Consider the following 16,762-nt stretch of genomic DNA (forward strand, 5'->3'; position numbering starts at 1 on the left):
CCCCCTCCCCCCCCCAAAAAAAAATTGTTAGAGAAATATATATATATTTTTTTGCATTTCTGCATGTTTTAAGTGATTTCCAACCCCCCACCCAAATAATTGTTACCCCCCCCCAAAAAAGAGAATTTTTTGCATTTCTACATGTTTTAAGTGATTTCCAACCCCCCCCCCCCCACAAAATTGTTAGAGAAAATTTTTTTTGGCATTTCTACATGTTTTAAGTGATTTCCAACCCCCCCCCAAAAAAATTGTTACCTCCCCCAAAAAGGGAAATTTATTTATTGCATTTCTACATGTTTTAAGTGATTTCCAATCCCCCCCCCCAAAAAAAAATTGTAAGAAAAAAAAATTTAGAGAATTTTTTTTTTTTTTGCATTTCTACGTTTTAAGTGATTTCCAACCCCCTCCCCAAAAAATTGTTGGAGAAAATTTTTTTTTTGCATTTCTACATGTTTTAAGTGATTTCCAACCCCCCCAAAAAATAATTGTTAGAGAAAAAAAAAATCGCAAGTTTTTTTTCCGCAAAATTTCGATTTTTCTTTTTTCATTTTTACATGTTTTATAGTGATTTCCAACCCCTTCCCCAAAAAATTGTTAGAGAAAATTTTTTTTTTTTTTTTGCATTTCTACATGTTTAAGTGCTTTCCACCCCCCTCCCCCACAAAATTGTTAGAGAAAAAATTTTTCTTTTGGCATTTCTACATGTTTTAAGTGATTTCCAACCCCCCAAAAAAATTGTTACCCCCCCAAAAAGGGAATTTTTTTTATTGCATTTCTACATGTTTTAAGTGATTTCCACCCCCCCCCCAATAATTGTTAGAGAAAAAAAAATTTGCAACTTTTTTTTCAAAATTTCGATTTCTTTTTTTTGCATTTCTACATGTTTTAAGTGATTTCCAACCCCCCCCAAAAAAAAAATTGTAAGAGAAAAAAAAATTTCGAGAAAAATTTTTTTTTTTGCATTTCTACATGTTTTAAGTGATTTCCAACCCCCTTCCCCAAAAAATTGTTAGAGAGAAAAAAAATTTTTTTTTGCATTTCTACATGTTTTAAGTGATTTCCACCCCCCCCCCCAAAAATAATTGTTAGAGAAAAAAAAATTTTGCAACTTTTTTTTCAAAATTTCGATTTCTTTTTTTTTTGCATTTCTACATGTTTTAAGTGATTTCCAACCCCCCCCCCCCCACAAAAAAAAAATTGTAAGAGAAAAAAAAATTTAGAGAAATTTTTTTTTTTTTGCATTTCTACATGTTTTAAGTGATTTCCAACCCCTTCCCCCAAAATAATTGTTAGAGAAAAAAAAATTTTGCAACTTTTTTTTCAACAAAATTTCGATTTCTTTTTTTTGCATTTCTACATGTTTTAAGTGATTTCCAACCCCCCCTCACCCCCCAAAAAAATGTTGGAGAAAAGAACTATAACTGTCAGCACTGTTGATATCATATTTAATGAATAAGATATAAGGTTCACTTGAGTGACCCAGCAGTATTGGCGGCGGAGGTTTTGCACTCTCCCGAGTGCTCCCCCTCTAGTTTGATTTTGTTTTAACCAGATTGATATAAGGTGCTTTTTCAAAACAGTAACGAAATAAGCACTAATACAGATTAATCATATAAATAATAGTTAACCAGTCAATATTTTTTTTAATCTATGTATGCTGTCAATAAATAAATGCTATACCATAAATATTTGTAATGTTTGTGTTTTTCAAGGCTGATGTTATATTATTCAAAAGTTTGTGTTGATTAATCCTTGCTTTACAGCATGTTTTTTTTAATGTTTAAACATTGATTTTGTTGAAAGTACCAATAAATCTATAGGCTTAATTTTATTGACCGTTTACATTTTTAGATCCTCGTGGAGGATCTCTGTCTTACTCACATTATTGTTCTTGTGGACTTTTTTTGTTTCACAGCCTACAGTTTTCATCGAAACTTCCTGAAACTTGCCATGTATATGTAAAAATTCCCTGCGCAGACAGTAACGATCTCCGATTTTGAAAATTCCTCCTAGAAAAAAAGTTATGACGTCAAAATATCTCCTCTAATGGAAATCGCCTAAAAAAATTATCTCCGAAACTAGGCAAGCTTTTTGAATTCTGTTTGCGAGAATCTAATAGGGCATCAGCAGAGATGAATTACCGCACATATGATACATCACTATGACGTCATATCAATTTTATGACGTCATTCCTAGTTTTTGACATTTTTTGTTTCAGAACCCAGAGTTTTCATCGGATCTTCGTGAAACTTGCCACGTATATGCAGAAAGCCCACGCGCAGGCAGTAACCATCTCCGATTTTGGAAATTCTTCCGAGAAAAAAAGTTGACGTCATAATATCACCGCTAATGGAAATCGCCTATACCATTATCTCCGAAACTAGGCAAGCTGTTTGAATTTTGTTTGCGGGAATCAAGCCGGGCATTAGCACAGATAATTTATCGCAAACCTGATACATCACAATGATGTCATATTCGTTTTTATGACGTCATCATTAAGAGGACGAGGATCTTAGCTCATTTGAGCTTGTTATTCCCATGAGTGGGTCGGTAGGGGCCCCAGTGCATTGCTTAGCCCAGGGCCTTCAATGCTGTTAAGACGGCCCTGAATGCGTTATTCATTCATCCTCTCCACCGATGGGCAAGTGAATGTGTAATTGGACCGGCTTTGTCTGTTCCCCACCTCCCTCAATTGCATGCCTCCATGCCGTACTTGCTAGGTGTGAACTCCAGAAACGGTGTTGAGTTTGTGTTGGAGGGTTGAGCGACGTGCCCTTTGCTCAAGATGGATTATTGATGCAAATGTGGTATTTCCTTCCGTTTCAGTGTGATTGGAGGAAATATACTGTTATAAGTTGTGTTCGTTAACTATTTTGATGCTCGAGAAATGAAAACCGCAAAACTCGAGCATATATAACTAGAGAGTTCATAGAATACCTTGCAATGTGCTGTCTTGAGAAATAAGGACATGGGTGGTGTACGAGCCGTAAATTTGATTGGTCAAGATGATGTAACATGCCGCAATATTTTGCCAAAGTCCTGCTAAACGGAAGGGTTGTGAAAGTGCCAAAAAGACGATTCATATTCGACAACCTCTAAGTATACAATTCAATTGGAATAAAATTAGGATTTTAAAAGTTGTAGAAATTTTTTTTTGGAAGTTTACCGCCATTGATGCATCGTCTTTTACAACACCTTGTTTAACACGTTCCGTTAGTTATTCGTGCCTGTTGTATGGATCCTTTATAACGTCTTCAGAAATTAAGTTTCCTGTTTGCAATGATTTTCAATTTTGTTTAACTGCCAGACAGCAGACTAAAAAGATTATCTCACTCCTCTATGCACACGCGTGATCGGGACGAATTCAGAGCCAAAGTAGTGTTAAACTACAGGTTTATTTTCCTATTAGTGTTCAAAATATAACAAACAATTTAAATTAACTTGTTCCTCGATCATAAACTGATGTATGTACGCAGACAGACAGACAGACAGACAGAAGCGAACCAATTGCTTCACCCTGCTTTTCACTTCACGTGCGTGGGGTAATAATAAAATTATAACATTAATTCCCTTACCAGGAACTTCAACCCAGGAGGATGTCATTAGGGCCATCAAACTTGCACAATGTTCACCAACCTATGGTTGTTTGTGCTCTATCGTTTTTAATTGGTGAGCATCAAGCAAGGAAGCAGCACATATCATCTTTTACATCTTTGGTATGACTCAGCAATGGTTTGAACCACTGACCTCCCAGACCCAGAGCAGACACTCTAACCATAACATAATTGAGTCTGGTTAATATGATGGCGTTCTCTTCTTCAATGGTTACTTAAGTCACAAGTCCATCAACTATATTATTACCAAGACTGTGGTGATGGATGTTTTCATCCTGCCTTTAAAAAAAACTCATTACATTCCTATCTCCTTTATAAACGTTTCCTCTCTAATATCCTGAAGCATGAATTGTCTATTACTGGATACTTCCAACTCTTAAGAGAAGACTTTCATGTAAAAAATAATTTACTTACACGAACCATATTTAAATGACTTGAATAGTTTTGCGAACGGTTCCTTACGAAGACAGCAGCCAGTGCATCTTCAAGGCAGTTATTTGTGTGGAAACGTCTGATGCTTAGCGAATGAGACAGTCGGCGGGTGAACTCTGTGATCATGTGTCCGAGCTGGGATAAAAAGGTTTGTTGCTGTGTATCCAAAATGGCCGCGTCGAAGGACTTGACTGGAACACGCATTCTTGCCGTGCAACTAGGTAAATATGAGCATCGATTACAATTTTCAAAAAAATTTCTAAAATAAGCTGTTAGAATAATGAACATCAGACTCAGTGGTGTAAAGGTTGGAGTATCTGCTCTGAGTCTGGGAAGTCAGCGGTTCAAGCTCAAACCCTGACCGATTCGCACCAACGACTTAAAAGATGAAACGGGTTGCTTCCTTGCTTGGTGTTCAGCATTTAAAAGATAGAGAACGGACAATCCCCATCGATTGGAATTCATGGGGAGGAGGAAATTCCCCACTAAGTGCGGTGACAAATGCAATGCCATTGTTAGGACATCGCCGGTACCCAGAGTATCCCAAGAGGTGACAGCACTCCCCCCAAGCTCAGTGGCTGTGTTTGGATTGTCAGTATCATATACGTGTGTGTGTGTGTGTGTGTGTGTGTGTGTGTGTGTGTGTGTGTGTGTGTATGCGTGTGTATGTGTGTGTCAGCTCCATTACCAGCCTTCGACCATGTATAAAAAAACATATGCGCAAACACCGGTCACCCCCTCCTTCAACACTCTCCACCCTGCTGATAAAGAAACAGAGCTGGGAGCCAGAAACTCTTCAGTAGATTTATTGTTCGAGTTGGAAAGGTTGAACCTTTAATGGATGGAGAGGGTTGAACATCATTGTCAGAAAGTGAGTGAAAATCTTTTGACCAGTTGCACAACTGTGACTGTGATGTTACCAAACTTGAATGGACCCTGGGCCAAAAAAGGAAGCACCGCAGTATTTTAATTTGTCAGAACATCCACACCACTAGCATGTGGATGCTTTGATCAAAAATAAATCAGACAACTGTTGCTCAATGGTCTAAATTGAGAGGATCAATAACTTCCGAAAAAGCCACAAGCAAAGACATAATCCATCCATCCCTCCATCCATCAGGACCACACTCTGTGCAGAGCGTTGGTGCTGCCTAAGCAGTCTCCAGGCCTATTGGGTACAATCCTGGATGGGTCACCACTCCGACGCAGGATACTCGAATGGCTCAATCATCCCAGCAAGCTGGCACTCATTTTGCCAACCTCAGAAGCCTCAGAAGTTGACAGCCTGAGTCAACCCCACCTGGTATTAATTCAACAGCTGAGTGGGATTTAAAACTCAGGATCCGAGGATCCCAAGCCCACCACCATAACCATTAAGCCAACACCAGGCATAAAGACACAATGTGAGCAATAAAATGGAATAACGACTTGTCCAGTCATGTTGAGAACAGAGAGAGAGGGTCACCTTGCCATTCATGGGCCGGCCATTGTCGCACCTGCCAATAAATATATTAATTAATGTGTAAATCAAGTAAAGTCAAGATTGTATTTGCTGATTATTGGGATATTTCTGCGTATAAGTATGTAAAGTGAAAAATATTGTTAACGATCAGGTTTTGTTGTTCTTGTTTTTTTAAAACATACTCTTACTGATTGTTTTATTAAACACAACAACTGAACCTCTTCTGCATGTTTTAACAACCACAGGCAAGTCCCCAGTGGAGCCGTTACAACATTGGAAGCCATTTGGTATCATCACAGTCTCACTGGGCAGCATCTTCCGGTGGACAGTGGAGCAACTGGGCAGCTTGGAGTCCATGTTCAATGACGTGCGGCGGAGGGGTATCGACGCAGGATCGTCGCTGTCTTTCACGGTAAGTTTCATAATAATCACTTTGTTTCATGATTTTGACATTGTGGCTTGTCTGCTCAAACTCAACTGGGTATTCCTCGCACGGAATATCGTTGTCGTGCAGGTTTCTGGGTACCAGGGTCTGCCAAGGAGATGAACGACAATATCGTGCTTGCAACATTAAGGTAAAACGAGATCGAAAATCACTTTGCATTTTATTTGCAATACATGTGCCCCCACCGATGTGATATTTTCTAAGTCCAAAAAGGGCATAACTCTGTGAAAAATTGACGAAACGCCCTGAAACTTACCACAATAAAGCCATGCACCAAGTTTCAGTTGAATATCTTAAGGGGTTTAGGGGGAGGGGGGGGAAAGTCTGAAAAATCACAGGTGGGACGGACGGACAGACAGAGAGCAAACCTACAGTCCCCTCCGGTGAAACCAGTAGGGGGACTAATAAAGCACTTCGTCGGATTTAATTGACTTTCCAAACTGTTTGTTTCTTTTTAACGACCACAATTATTCACACATTCTCATGGGGTCATCCGGGTAAAGCTTGGCACAAGTCTTTCACGAATCGGCCGGCCCAGCCTGATGTTCGCCGAAGTAAAGTTAGGGCAGGAATTTGTAATTTGGTCAGGGTGCTGGTGATAAACTCACGCACTCTTCTCGAAGGATACGGTGGGATCTTTAACATCTACCAACTAATACTGGCAGGCAGGACACCCAGCTTCGCGTCCATCCGAGAGACAGTGCGCGCATTGATGGCTCGCCCTACCTGCGAAACACCTGTGACAAGATGACAGCTTTTCGCTCGGCCGAGATTCAAACCCAGGCTAGACAGCTCTAGGCAAGTGTGCATACCTCTCGGCTATCCTGCCAGACTGCAAAACAATCGTGTATAATCCAGGATGAAGTCGATTGAAGAAAACCCCACAGGATAGAAGTTTAAACAGACAGATATCTGCCATTACCTAATGAGAGAGAGAGAGAGAGAAAGAGAGAGAGAAAGAGAGAGAGAAAGAGAGAGACAAAGAGAAAAAGAGAGAAAAAGAAAGAGAAAGAGAAAGAGAAAAAGAGAGAGAGAGACAGTGAGAGAGAGAGAGAGAGAGAGAGAGAGAGAGAGAGAGAGAGAGAGAGAGAGAGAGAGAGAGAGAGAGAGAGAGAGAGAGAGAGAGAGAGAGAGAGAAAAGAAGAAGGTAACTTGTGAAGGGGTAGCCTTCCGTGCTCGCACATTAATCATACTAACGAGCAATCAGATGGTCTGTTTGAAATAAGTGAAACAGGCAGAAAAATACAACAATGGCAATGATGGATATCCAGGACATGCCTTGTGAACACAAAACAATTAAACAAATTTTCTTACCAATCTCAGAAAATTGTGCCCTATTCTTCCCGATGCTTCCATTTACTTGTCTATTGAACTGTTGAACCTTCGTAATCAGGAAATCTCCAACCATTACAGGTAGATAGCCCCAACATGCTGACAGCCCTCTCTTTTTTTTTTTGGACAGGTGTTGTTATTTTTTTTGTAATCCTCAAGCATCAGATCTTTTCACTTTCAACAAAATGTGGAAATAATTGGTTCACGAGTCAGTAAGTGACCGCTATATTCGTTATGGGTCTGTCTGTCTGTCTGTCTGACCCGAGCATAGCTCCGTGGGTTTTGATCCAATCCTGATAAAATTTTGATGGGAGGTTTATATCATGAACTAGTTGTCTTTTCCTGAAAATGGGCGTGGTGCGCAAATTATGGGCGGAGCCACGCCCATAAAAAACATGCGTTTTTAGGGGGTAGCCGATTTCAATTTGCATCTTCTCCGAGGGGTTTGTCGAATCTGGCAGGGGTTTCGATATTTGGTTAGCCCAATGGCACCTGCATAGCCCCATGGAGCTCGATTTTTCATTTTTGTCCCAAGCTCAAGGTCAGGAAATTAGAAAATTGCGAATTTTGACATAAAAATCATACGACCGCCCAAACTTTGAGAGCTAGGATGGCAATATTATTTTTTACATAATCTTGAGGTCATTCCCCACCTAAAGTCTTGCAACCATTTTGCTCTATCTCGAACACCTTGCCCGTGGCGCCACCTTCAAGTTTGTTTTTACGCTGATTTCATCAAAGTATGGATAATCCGAGGAGTGCGAAATGCCATATAGCCTATATGACGTTATATTGTTCCTGGAATGTCCCGGAGGAAGTTTTGCATCAAAGGTCATAATCCTTGACCTTTGACCTTTAAAGTTCACAAAGGTCAAATTTTCAAAATTGTGGGAATCGAACCGGGTTTTCGACCTTCTTCGACGAACTAACTCCAATAAGCGAAAGCACGTATCCTGTTTCCTTATTTTAATGTCCACAACATTGTTTTGTGACCTTTAAAGGTTATGCAAAGGTCAAATTTTGAAAGTTGTTGAACGAAAGCGGGTTTTTGACATTTTGCAGCTACTAACCTGTCACTCGTACCACATCATGTTGATCATTTTTATAACTTGGTCAAACATTATCACATTGTCTCATCCTTGACTTCTGAAACAATCTACATCGTCAAATACCGCTCGTGAACCATCGTCGTCTTCAGACTTGTCATGAATTTCCGTTTGTTATATTACTCGAAGAAGTTTGTTTTATCGCTCCAGAAGTTTTTTCATACCTCCGCCACCTAAGGTGGTGAAGGTTGTGTTTTCACCCCGTCTGTCTGTTTGTTTTTTCTATGAACATGATATATCAAAAAGTTGTGGATGGATTCGGACGAAATTTGGCAGAGAGGTTGGGAATGTGACATGGATGATATTATTAGATTTTGGTGAAGCTCTGAATCCGTATACTAGAATTTTAGTGATTCTTCACCATTGAGAGATAGGGACAAAAACAATTAATAGCACAATATGTCAAAAAGTTGTGGACGGATTCGGACGAAATTTGGCGGAGAGGTTGGGAATGTGACATGGATGATATTATTAGATTTTGGTGAAGCTCTGAATCCGTATACTAGAATTTTAGTGATTCTTCACCATTGAGAGATAGGGACAAAACAATTAATAGCACAATATGTCAAAAAGTTGTGGACGGATTCAGATGAAACTTGGTGAATGAGTTGGGTGTGCGGCAACAACAAACAGATTCGATTTTTGTTCGGTTTGGATCCAGATCCGGCCTTTCAGTTGGATACATAATATAAAGTTTGTAAACTGTTCATCTTGGCGGAGGGATGCGCTCTCCCAAGTGCTGTTCTAGTTTCCCCATGTTTACAAAAACAACTTTTACAAACGGACACTTCTAGTTGTCAGGAACATGGTATCCATACCCAAGCGCCAGTGTGAAATATTTTTTTTTTTTTACAAGGAAAAATATTTCTCAACCCTTATCGTTGCTAACAATTTTTTGTGGAATCTGATGAGATTCTCCTCGGACTTCGATCAGATCTCGTGATGAATCATCGGAGATATTTATGAGATACTTTGGAGAATTCCGATACTTGTATATGAACTTGTAAGTGTTGTATATGAAGCCTACCATTCTGAAGGATCACCAAAATGGAATTTTGAAGGTGCCAGGTCCGGTTTGTTCTACAGTGTAGAATGCTATGTCCAGTAATACAATGTTCCACTGTAGAGGTGACGTTAATAAACCAGTTTTATGGATACACATACAGGATACATTTGAGCCTTTATAAGATCAGGTTAACCCCAGTCATGTGAAAGACTGCTGTTCTCATGAATGATCGGTATTTAATTCGTGTTATATGCAAATGCAAACATGTGGCCGTCCTGAATGATTTTCTTGTTTCCTTTGAGAACAAATGCTGTAGGCTTGTAGCAGAGCCAGAAAAGCTGTTTGACTTTGGCTTATCCTCTCGCAAGCATGCTCTGCTCTTCCGCTCAAGCTTGTGAAGTTGTGTTTTACAATCCCCAGGAGTGCGCCTTGGGAGCTGTGGATTTCAGAGCCATGCAGTGTTCTCTGTTCGACAATAGGCCCATCCGTGGCCAGCCTGGAACGTTCAGATGGGTACCCTTCCATGGAGGTGAACCACAGTGATTGTTTTGTTTTTTTTGTGTGGTGTGTTTTGTAATAGGTGAAATATAACAAGGTGCATTCCAAATTTCTTGCACTTAATTGTTCTTTGTTGCTGTTTTTTGTCTTTGATTGCTTGTGATGTACAGTCAATATTCTTAGCAAGCCTGGTGTTGGTTTAGCGGCTTGAGTGGCTGGCTTGGGATCTTCGGATCCTGAATTTGAGTTCCATTGGTCACTGAATTAATACCAGGTGGGGTTGACTCAGCCTGTCATCCTTCCAAGGTCGGCGAAATGAGTACCAGTCGACTGGTATCGGGGCACAAAATCAGCGGCATAGCCGTGTCAAAACAAAATTATAGCTCCCATATGCAAGAAGAAGAATATTCTTGACAAGTCAGAGAGACATAGAAAGAAGGAGAGATTCTGTGCTGGAATTGAAAAACATGACATAAACCCATTCACACTGAATTGAATGTTCCCTGTTCATCACACTCAAATTCACTGGGTTTTTTTTTTCCACTTATTCAATGCAGTGCAATGTAATGTTATGATAATATTCATCTTTCCTGATTTTCTTAGCTCAAATTGGAAGAAAGCATCTCAGCAGCTCGTTTAGCCAAGAATAATGGTTGCCCTTCATAGTCCAAGACAGCCTTTCACATATGACATGAACACTTGGACATGTGAACGTCAGTTTTGGAGCCCCTGCCAAAACATTAACCATGCACAAAGATAGCAAGTAGTACAATGTCGGCGATTGTTCACATCAGGTCGGAATTGGCACAAACGCGTCTTTAGTTTATTCAGTGTCTCAATGTAGGGCTCTGAGTTTGTTGTCCGTCCTTTAGGCATGATGTCCACCAGGACAATTCCTTTCATATCCCAGAAGACAGTAGACATCACTTTATCCATAAAAGGAACAACCTGACACTTATTTTTTGTAGGAAGTTCAGGTGGTGTGACTATATATTGTTGCTGCATCTCTGGTTCAATATGATGGAACCAGCTTTCATCGCATGTGACAATGCTTGACAAAAACGCCTCCACCTCTGCCTCAATTCAGAGCAAATGTCCTTTTGCTGAGTCGGTGTACAGGTGTCAGTTGTCAAGGCACCCCGCTTTGTGCAAATTTTTGAATCCCCCAAACTGTTGATTTTTCTGCTCACACTGGCTGCATCAATTTCCATATCCTGTGATAATTGTCCAGAGGTGGTGTGTTGATCCTGCTGAATCACGTCGTCAATGCGTTGGATGATGTCTGCTGTCATGGCTATGGCTGACCGACCGCTGCGTGGCTGGTCAGAAAGGTTGCTTTTCATTTATCCAGTGGCCGATGGTGTATAGGAGAGTTGATTCTGTGGTGTATCGGAAGGTTGACATAAAGTATCACCAACTGCACGTGTCTTCTTTCCTGAAAAAAACATGAGGCCATTACTTTTGGAATGAATATATACATATACAGGTAGTGGACAATTGTTTTTTGGAAACACCAATGTAAAGTTACTGAAAAGGGCGTTGGACCACCATGTACGGTGAGTATGGCCTGTATGCGCCATGCCATATAGTCTACCAGCATCTGGAATTTTGCAGGACGGATGCGGCACCATTCTTCCACTCGAAAGTCAATCAACTCACACCTGTTTGATGGAGGTGGAAAACGCTGTCTCGGGTGTCGTTCCAGAATATCCTATAAATGCTCATTTGGGTTCAGATATGGCGATTGAGAGGACCTTAACATATGGATAACATCAGCGTCATGCTCATCAAACCATTGGGCAACCACACATGCTCTGTGGATGGGGGCATTGTCATCCTGGAAGACACCTCTCCCTGCAGGAAATAAATGCTGCAACATGAGGTGAAGATGATCACTCAGTACCATTAAATGGTCATTGGCATTGACCTTGAATGACTCCACCCAAACCATGCCAGGAAAATGCACCACACAACATTACAGAACCACCAGAACCCTTCACTGTTGGAACTAATTACTCATGGTTGTAGAAGTTCTTTAGGTTGGCGCCACACATGCAGTCATCTGTTTGTTGAGAACATGGTGAAAAATGATTCATCTGACCATATCACATTTCCCCACTGCTCGGTAATCCATTGCCTGTGCTCTTTGCACCACTGGACTCGCAAACGTGCATTGCCAGATGTCATGAGCTGTTTGTGCACTGCAAGCTGACGGTGGTGTCCCATTCTGTGTTCTCAGTGGACAGTTTTTGATGGAACTGGTTGCTTGCCTGCGTCACCTTGCACTTCAAATTAATGCATCGATATCACGATCCTGGAGTATGTGCTTCTGCCCACTGTTGCTGTCTGCTTATGATATTTTTCCCTCGGAGTTCCATGCCGACATGACCTTCAACACTATTGCTCATCAGCAAGTTGAGTTGTCTTTGTCACTGAAGCTCCTGCCAAACACACCCCAACAATCGCCCCTCTTTAAAAGTCACTGAGGTCTCCTCTTGCAGGGATGCTAGCCATAATTATTGGCACCAAGGTCTGAACAAAAGTTTTATACATGACCCGAAGCAAGCTAGGATTTTATTTGCTTCATTACCAGATGGGCCACACCTGTGTGGAAGTCGTTCCTTTCAATATACTCCCTCATTTACCATATGCCTGGTGTTGGCTTAACGATTAGGGCTACAGACTTTGGATCCTAGGGTCATAAGTTCTAAATCCCGTGAAGCTGTTGAATTAATACCAGGTGGGGTTAACACAGCCTGTCATCCTTCCGAGGTTGGCAAAATGAGTGCCAGCATGCTGGTGTGCTGTGTTGGAATGGCGACCCGTCCAGGATTGTGCCCAATAGCCAAGGATACTGTTGAAGCAGCACCAACGCTCTGCACAGAGTATGGTCCCAATCTCCTCCTCCTCCTCCTCATTTACCCAGGTGTTTCCATTTTTTGTCATCACATGTGTATATATATATATATATATATATATATATATATATATATATATATATATATATATATATATATATATATATATATATATATATATATATATATATACACATATATGATGGTGATGTGTTGGCGTAATTTATGCACATGACGTCATCGTCATGTCATAGTCAGCATGCTTCTTTAATTGAAGATATATATATATATATATATATATATATATATATATATATATATATATCTTCTTCTTCTTCTTTCGGCTGCTCCCGTTAGGGGTTGCCACAGCGGATCATCCGTATGATCCGCATAGTGATTTGGCACATGTTTTACGCCGGATGCCCTTCCTGACGCAACCCTGGTCGCCTCTTACGACACACAGGGATATGGTACACCTATTTTTAACCGGGGTATACACCGGCCCAGTATACTGGTACTCATTTCGCCGACCTCGGAAGGATGACAGGCTGAGTCAACCCCCTGGTGTATTATTTCAGTGGCTCAACAGGGCTTGAACTCAGGACCTTTTGTATCCCAAGCCGCTGCCCTAACCACTGCGCCAACACACCAGGCTAATATATATATATATATATATATATATATATATATATATATATATATATATATATATATATATATATATATATATATATATATATATATATATATATATATATATATATATATATATATATATATATATAAATGCATATCTTGGGCTTGCACCATGAAACTTTCTGTGGAACCTTATAGGGTCCCAGCAAGTGACATAAGGTGGGTGGGAGGTTTCATACATTTTTCAATCCAATTATAGTTTTGACTTTCCACCCATAAGAAGTCTTTGTCTCGATGTCTCTATGTCTCTATGTCTCTATCTGCATGGAAGCTCACTCACTGGTTCTGTAATATCTCGATACAATTGAGATTTTTTTTTGATTTCACCCGTGAGATGCCATTCTTTCTCCATGTGGAAACACATTTGTGGCTTCAGCAATTTCTCAATTTCCACCCATGAGATGCTGCAATTTTCCCTCACATTTGGAGATTCGGCATTTGTAGTTTCGTCATTTACTGCGTGTTGAAACATTATACACCCACCTTCTGGTGAGGTCAGCTGCAGTGAGTTTTTTTTTTTTTAACCCAAGTCATTCAAGAACCAGCTGTCCATGCCTGACGTTCAACTGAAGGAGGCACAGGAATGGTTCATAGTTTGGCAAGGTTCATGAAGGAGGCAAGGAATGTGGAATTTATTGGTTCATGGTTAGGCATTCACCATTTCCTCATTATCTTTTTGCTTTATAACACACTTGAAGGTACAACAAACACCACAAGGGTACAAAATGCCGAGACATACACAATAGTAAAAATTGTCTTATCGAGAGGAAGGTCTAACGCTCAAAAGAAACCCTGGCAGAGATGGGATGAAGATAGAGATGTAAGAACAAGTAAAAAACACCGAATCTCACAGAAAAATGACACAAAGTGCTGAGTTCAGAGAGGAAGAGCAGGCAAGAGACATTGAAGCTCACACAGAGAAGCCAGACAAAGTTCAAGCTTCAGAGAGGAAGAACAGGCAAGAGACATTGAAGCTCACACAGAGAGGCCAGAAGCACCTCTTTAAGTGGCTCAAAGATGTGGTAATCCGAAGGGGTGAGGTCTGGCGAGTCGGGTGGATGAGGAAGACACTCAAAATGCATGTCCTCGATTGTTGCAGCTGTAGCGTGGGCAGTATCAGGCCGAGCATGGTCATGCTGCACCAAAACACCAGTAGTGAGTAGTCCACAACGTTTTCATATGATTTTTAAGGTCACAGTACGATGCACTAAGTTATAAAAATCACTAATTTGTTGAAATTCTTGGATTTTACTCCAGATTTTAACACTTATTTTATCCACCAGATCTGATTCTCAAATCTGACATATTTTGATTATATACTTTAATTAGTCCGCGAGAGTAGATCGTGTTTCCAAATCAAGGCATGTTTGACCAGGCCAAACAAAATGGCGAATTAGGACCCCCATCCAATGTGAGTGAGGTGTCCAAGGATACGCCTGATAAGGGATATAATTAAATAAGGCCGTTAATTTAATTATCTTCAAAAAGGAATGTTTTAATTAACCCAAACACCCATTTTTCACTCTTGCCTTCCCTTGGTATGCGTGCAAAGTTTCAGGCTACAAGGTTTCGGAGTTATGGAGGAGACACTGGCACACTGACATTTATTAGTGCAGATGTACATATATGCTGCCAGAATGGCCGAAAGGTACGCAGATTCACCTCAAAGCCATCAAGCCTGGGTTTGAATCCCAACACAGCTATAAACTGTCATCCTGGTGTTTCACAGGCAGTGATTCATCAATGTGTGTGCTGCCTTGGATGAATGTTAAACTGGCATCCCATCTGTCGACATTACGTGGTGGATGTTAATTTCCATGGTGTTCTATGTGGAGTAGGTGAGCTATCACCAGCACCATGCCCAAATTCCCCACCCGAACTACTGCTGGGAGAGGGATGGAAAACTACCCAGCATGACACTAGGCAGGGGCATTGAGAGCCAGCAGGGGCCCCGAGGCAAACAACCTTGGGGCTCCCACTCACACCCTTTCTCTCTTAAATTTGTAATAAAAATTACAGTTACAGGAGAAGCTTGAGCCCATCAATGGACCCTGGGCCCTGAGGCAGTGACCTCCTCCCCCCACGACCCCACCCCCTCCCCTCAATGGCCCTGACCCAAGGCCAAGAAACTGCTCTAGGAGAACCAACAGTCTGTAACATAGAGTACAGTAGATCAGTTATATATGCAGTTGCAAGAACCTGGGAGTAATGTCGCCTAGTTATGCCATTAGTAAATGTTAAGCAATCACGGTATCCGTATGAAAATGATTGGTCATGTGTCAAAGTTCATTCAGGAGATGATAATTGCGTCCTCTCCTCCATATGTGTCTGAGCAACCACTTTCCTCCCCTCGCCTTCGTGACCCCTTGAATCATTCCTGTCATCTGTCTGTGTTTTCCTTATAACAAACTGTTGGCTCAGCTCCGCAAGCCAAGCAAATCTCCTCAGAGGACAATATGGTATACCTTACGGCTACGTGCTGAGATAAAGACCTCCATGGCATTCCAGCAGAGGTGGACGTGTCTCAGCACAAAGGTTTGTAAGGAGAGCCAATGAGCACGGTTGTGGGATGAGTGAGTGTGGAGGGGGTATTGCTGAGCATACAAAGCCACGGCACATTCAGAGTATAGTGCATAGTTCAGGAAGAGAGTTCATGCAGACCAATTCAGTATGTGAGCAGTTTGGCACAGCAGAGAGTTTGGGAGAGGGTTGAATCATGGCAGGACGATTGGTGGCAGCTTTGGTGAAGTGGCCCGATGAGGATGGATGGACCTGGAGAGTATGTCCAAGAGAACCCACAAAGTTGATCCACAGTCCGCCAGACATGTCTCGTTCTCACAGAGGAAAGCCTGCCATCTCACTCTCACCAACCATCGTCCGGGACTCTACTAGACATCATGTTGGCAGCGCATGAGGAGAAAGTACTCTCACTCTCTGGTCTTGTCCTGTCATATGAATGAGATAAGATAACACGATAAGGCGATTGAGGTATCGTGGGTATAAGGGTTCTTGTAATTATAATTGTTTTGTAGAATCATTGTTATGTATGCTCTTTCGCTCTTCCCTATTATTATTATGACTATTATTTATTAAACCTGTTTCACGATCGGTTTGTTGGTCTAGTGTGCAGTTTCTCAATTTGGCATAATAACTGTGGTGTGAGTAAAACTCACGGCCTTTAGGAATTGCATGAATCCTCCATAGGTCAGAAAACCTGTGATAAGTTTCCTCGGGGTTGTTTGGCGCAATAGTCCTCAATAAAGGGGGAACCTATTGCAGCAACAGATTTTTATTGGAGTTTTCTGAATGATAG

The 16,762-nt window shown here is 41.0% G+C and overlaps 1 protein-coding gene across 2 annotated transcripts in view; it reads left to right on the plus strand.

Moving 5' to 3' along the window:
• The window catches only part of ADAMTSL5 (ADAMTS like 5), a 161,845-nt gene that overhangs the window by 66,807 nt on the left and 78,276 nt on the right, over positions 1 to 16,762 (plus strand). For both annotated transcript variants that reach the window (XM_085849649.1, XM_085849648.1), the window contains exons 3-5: positions 5,754 to 5,920; positions 6,023 to 6,083; positions 9,818 to 9,926. In XM_085849649.1, the coding sequence (XP_085705775.1) occupies positions 5,754 to 5,920; positions 6,023 to 6,083; positions 9,818 to 9,926 (337 nt within the window). The remainder of the gene's footprint in view (positions 1 to 5,753; positions 5,921 to 6,022; positions 6,084 to 9,817; positions 9,927 to 16,762) is intronic.

This window comes from Eptatretus burgeri, chromosome 12 (genome assembly GCF_056783735.1).
Source record: "Eptatretus burgeri isolate ZD-2024b chromosome 12, Ebu_testis_v1, whole genome shotgun sequence".
Classification (NCBI taxonomy): Eukaryota; Metazoa; Chordata; class Myxini; order Myxiniformes; family Myxinidae; genus Eptatretus; species Eptatretus burgeri.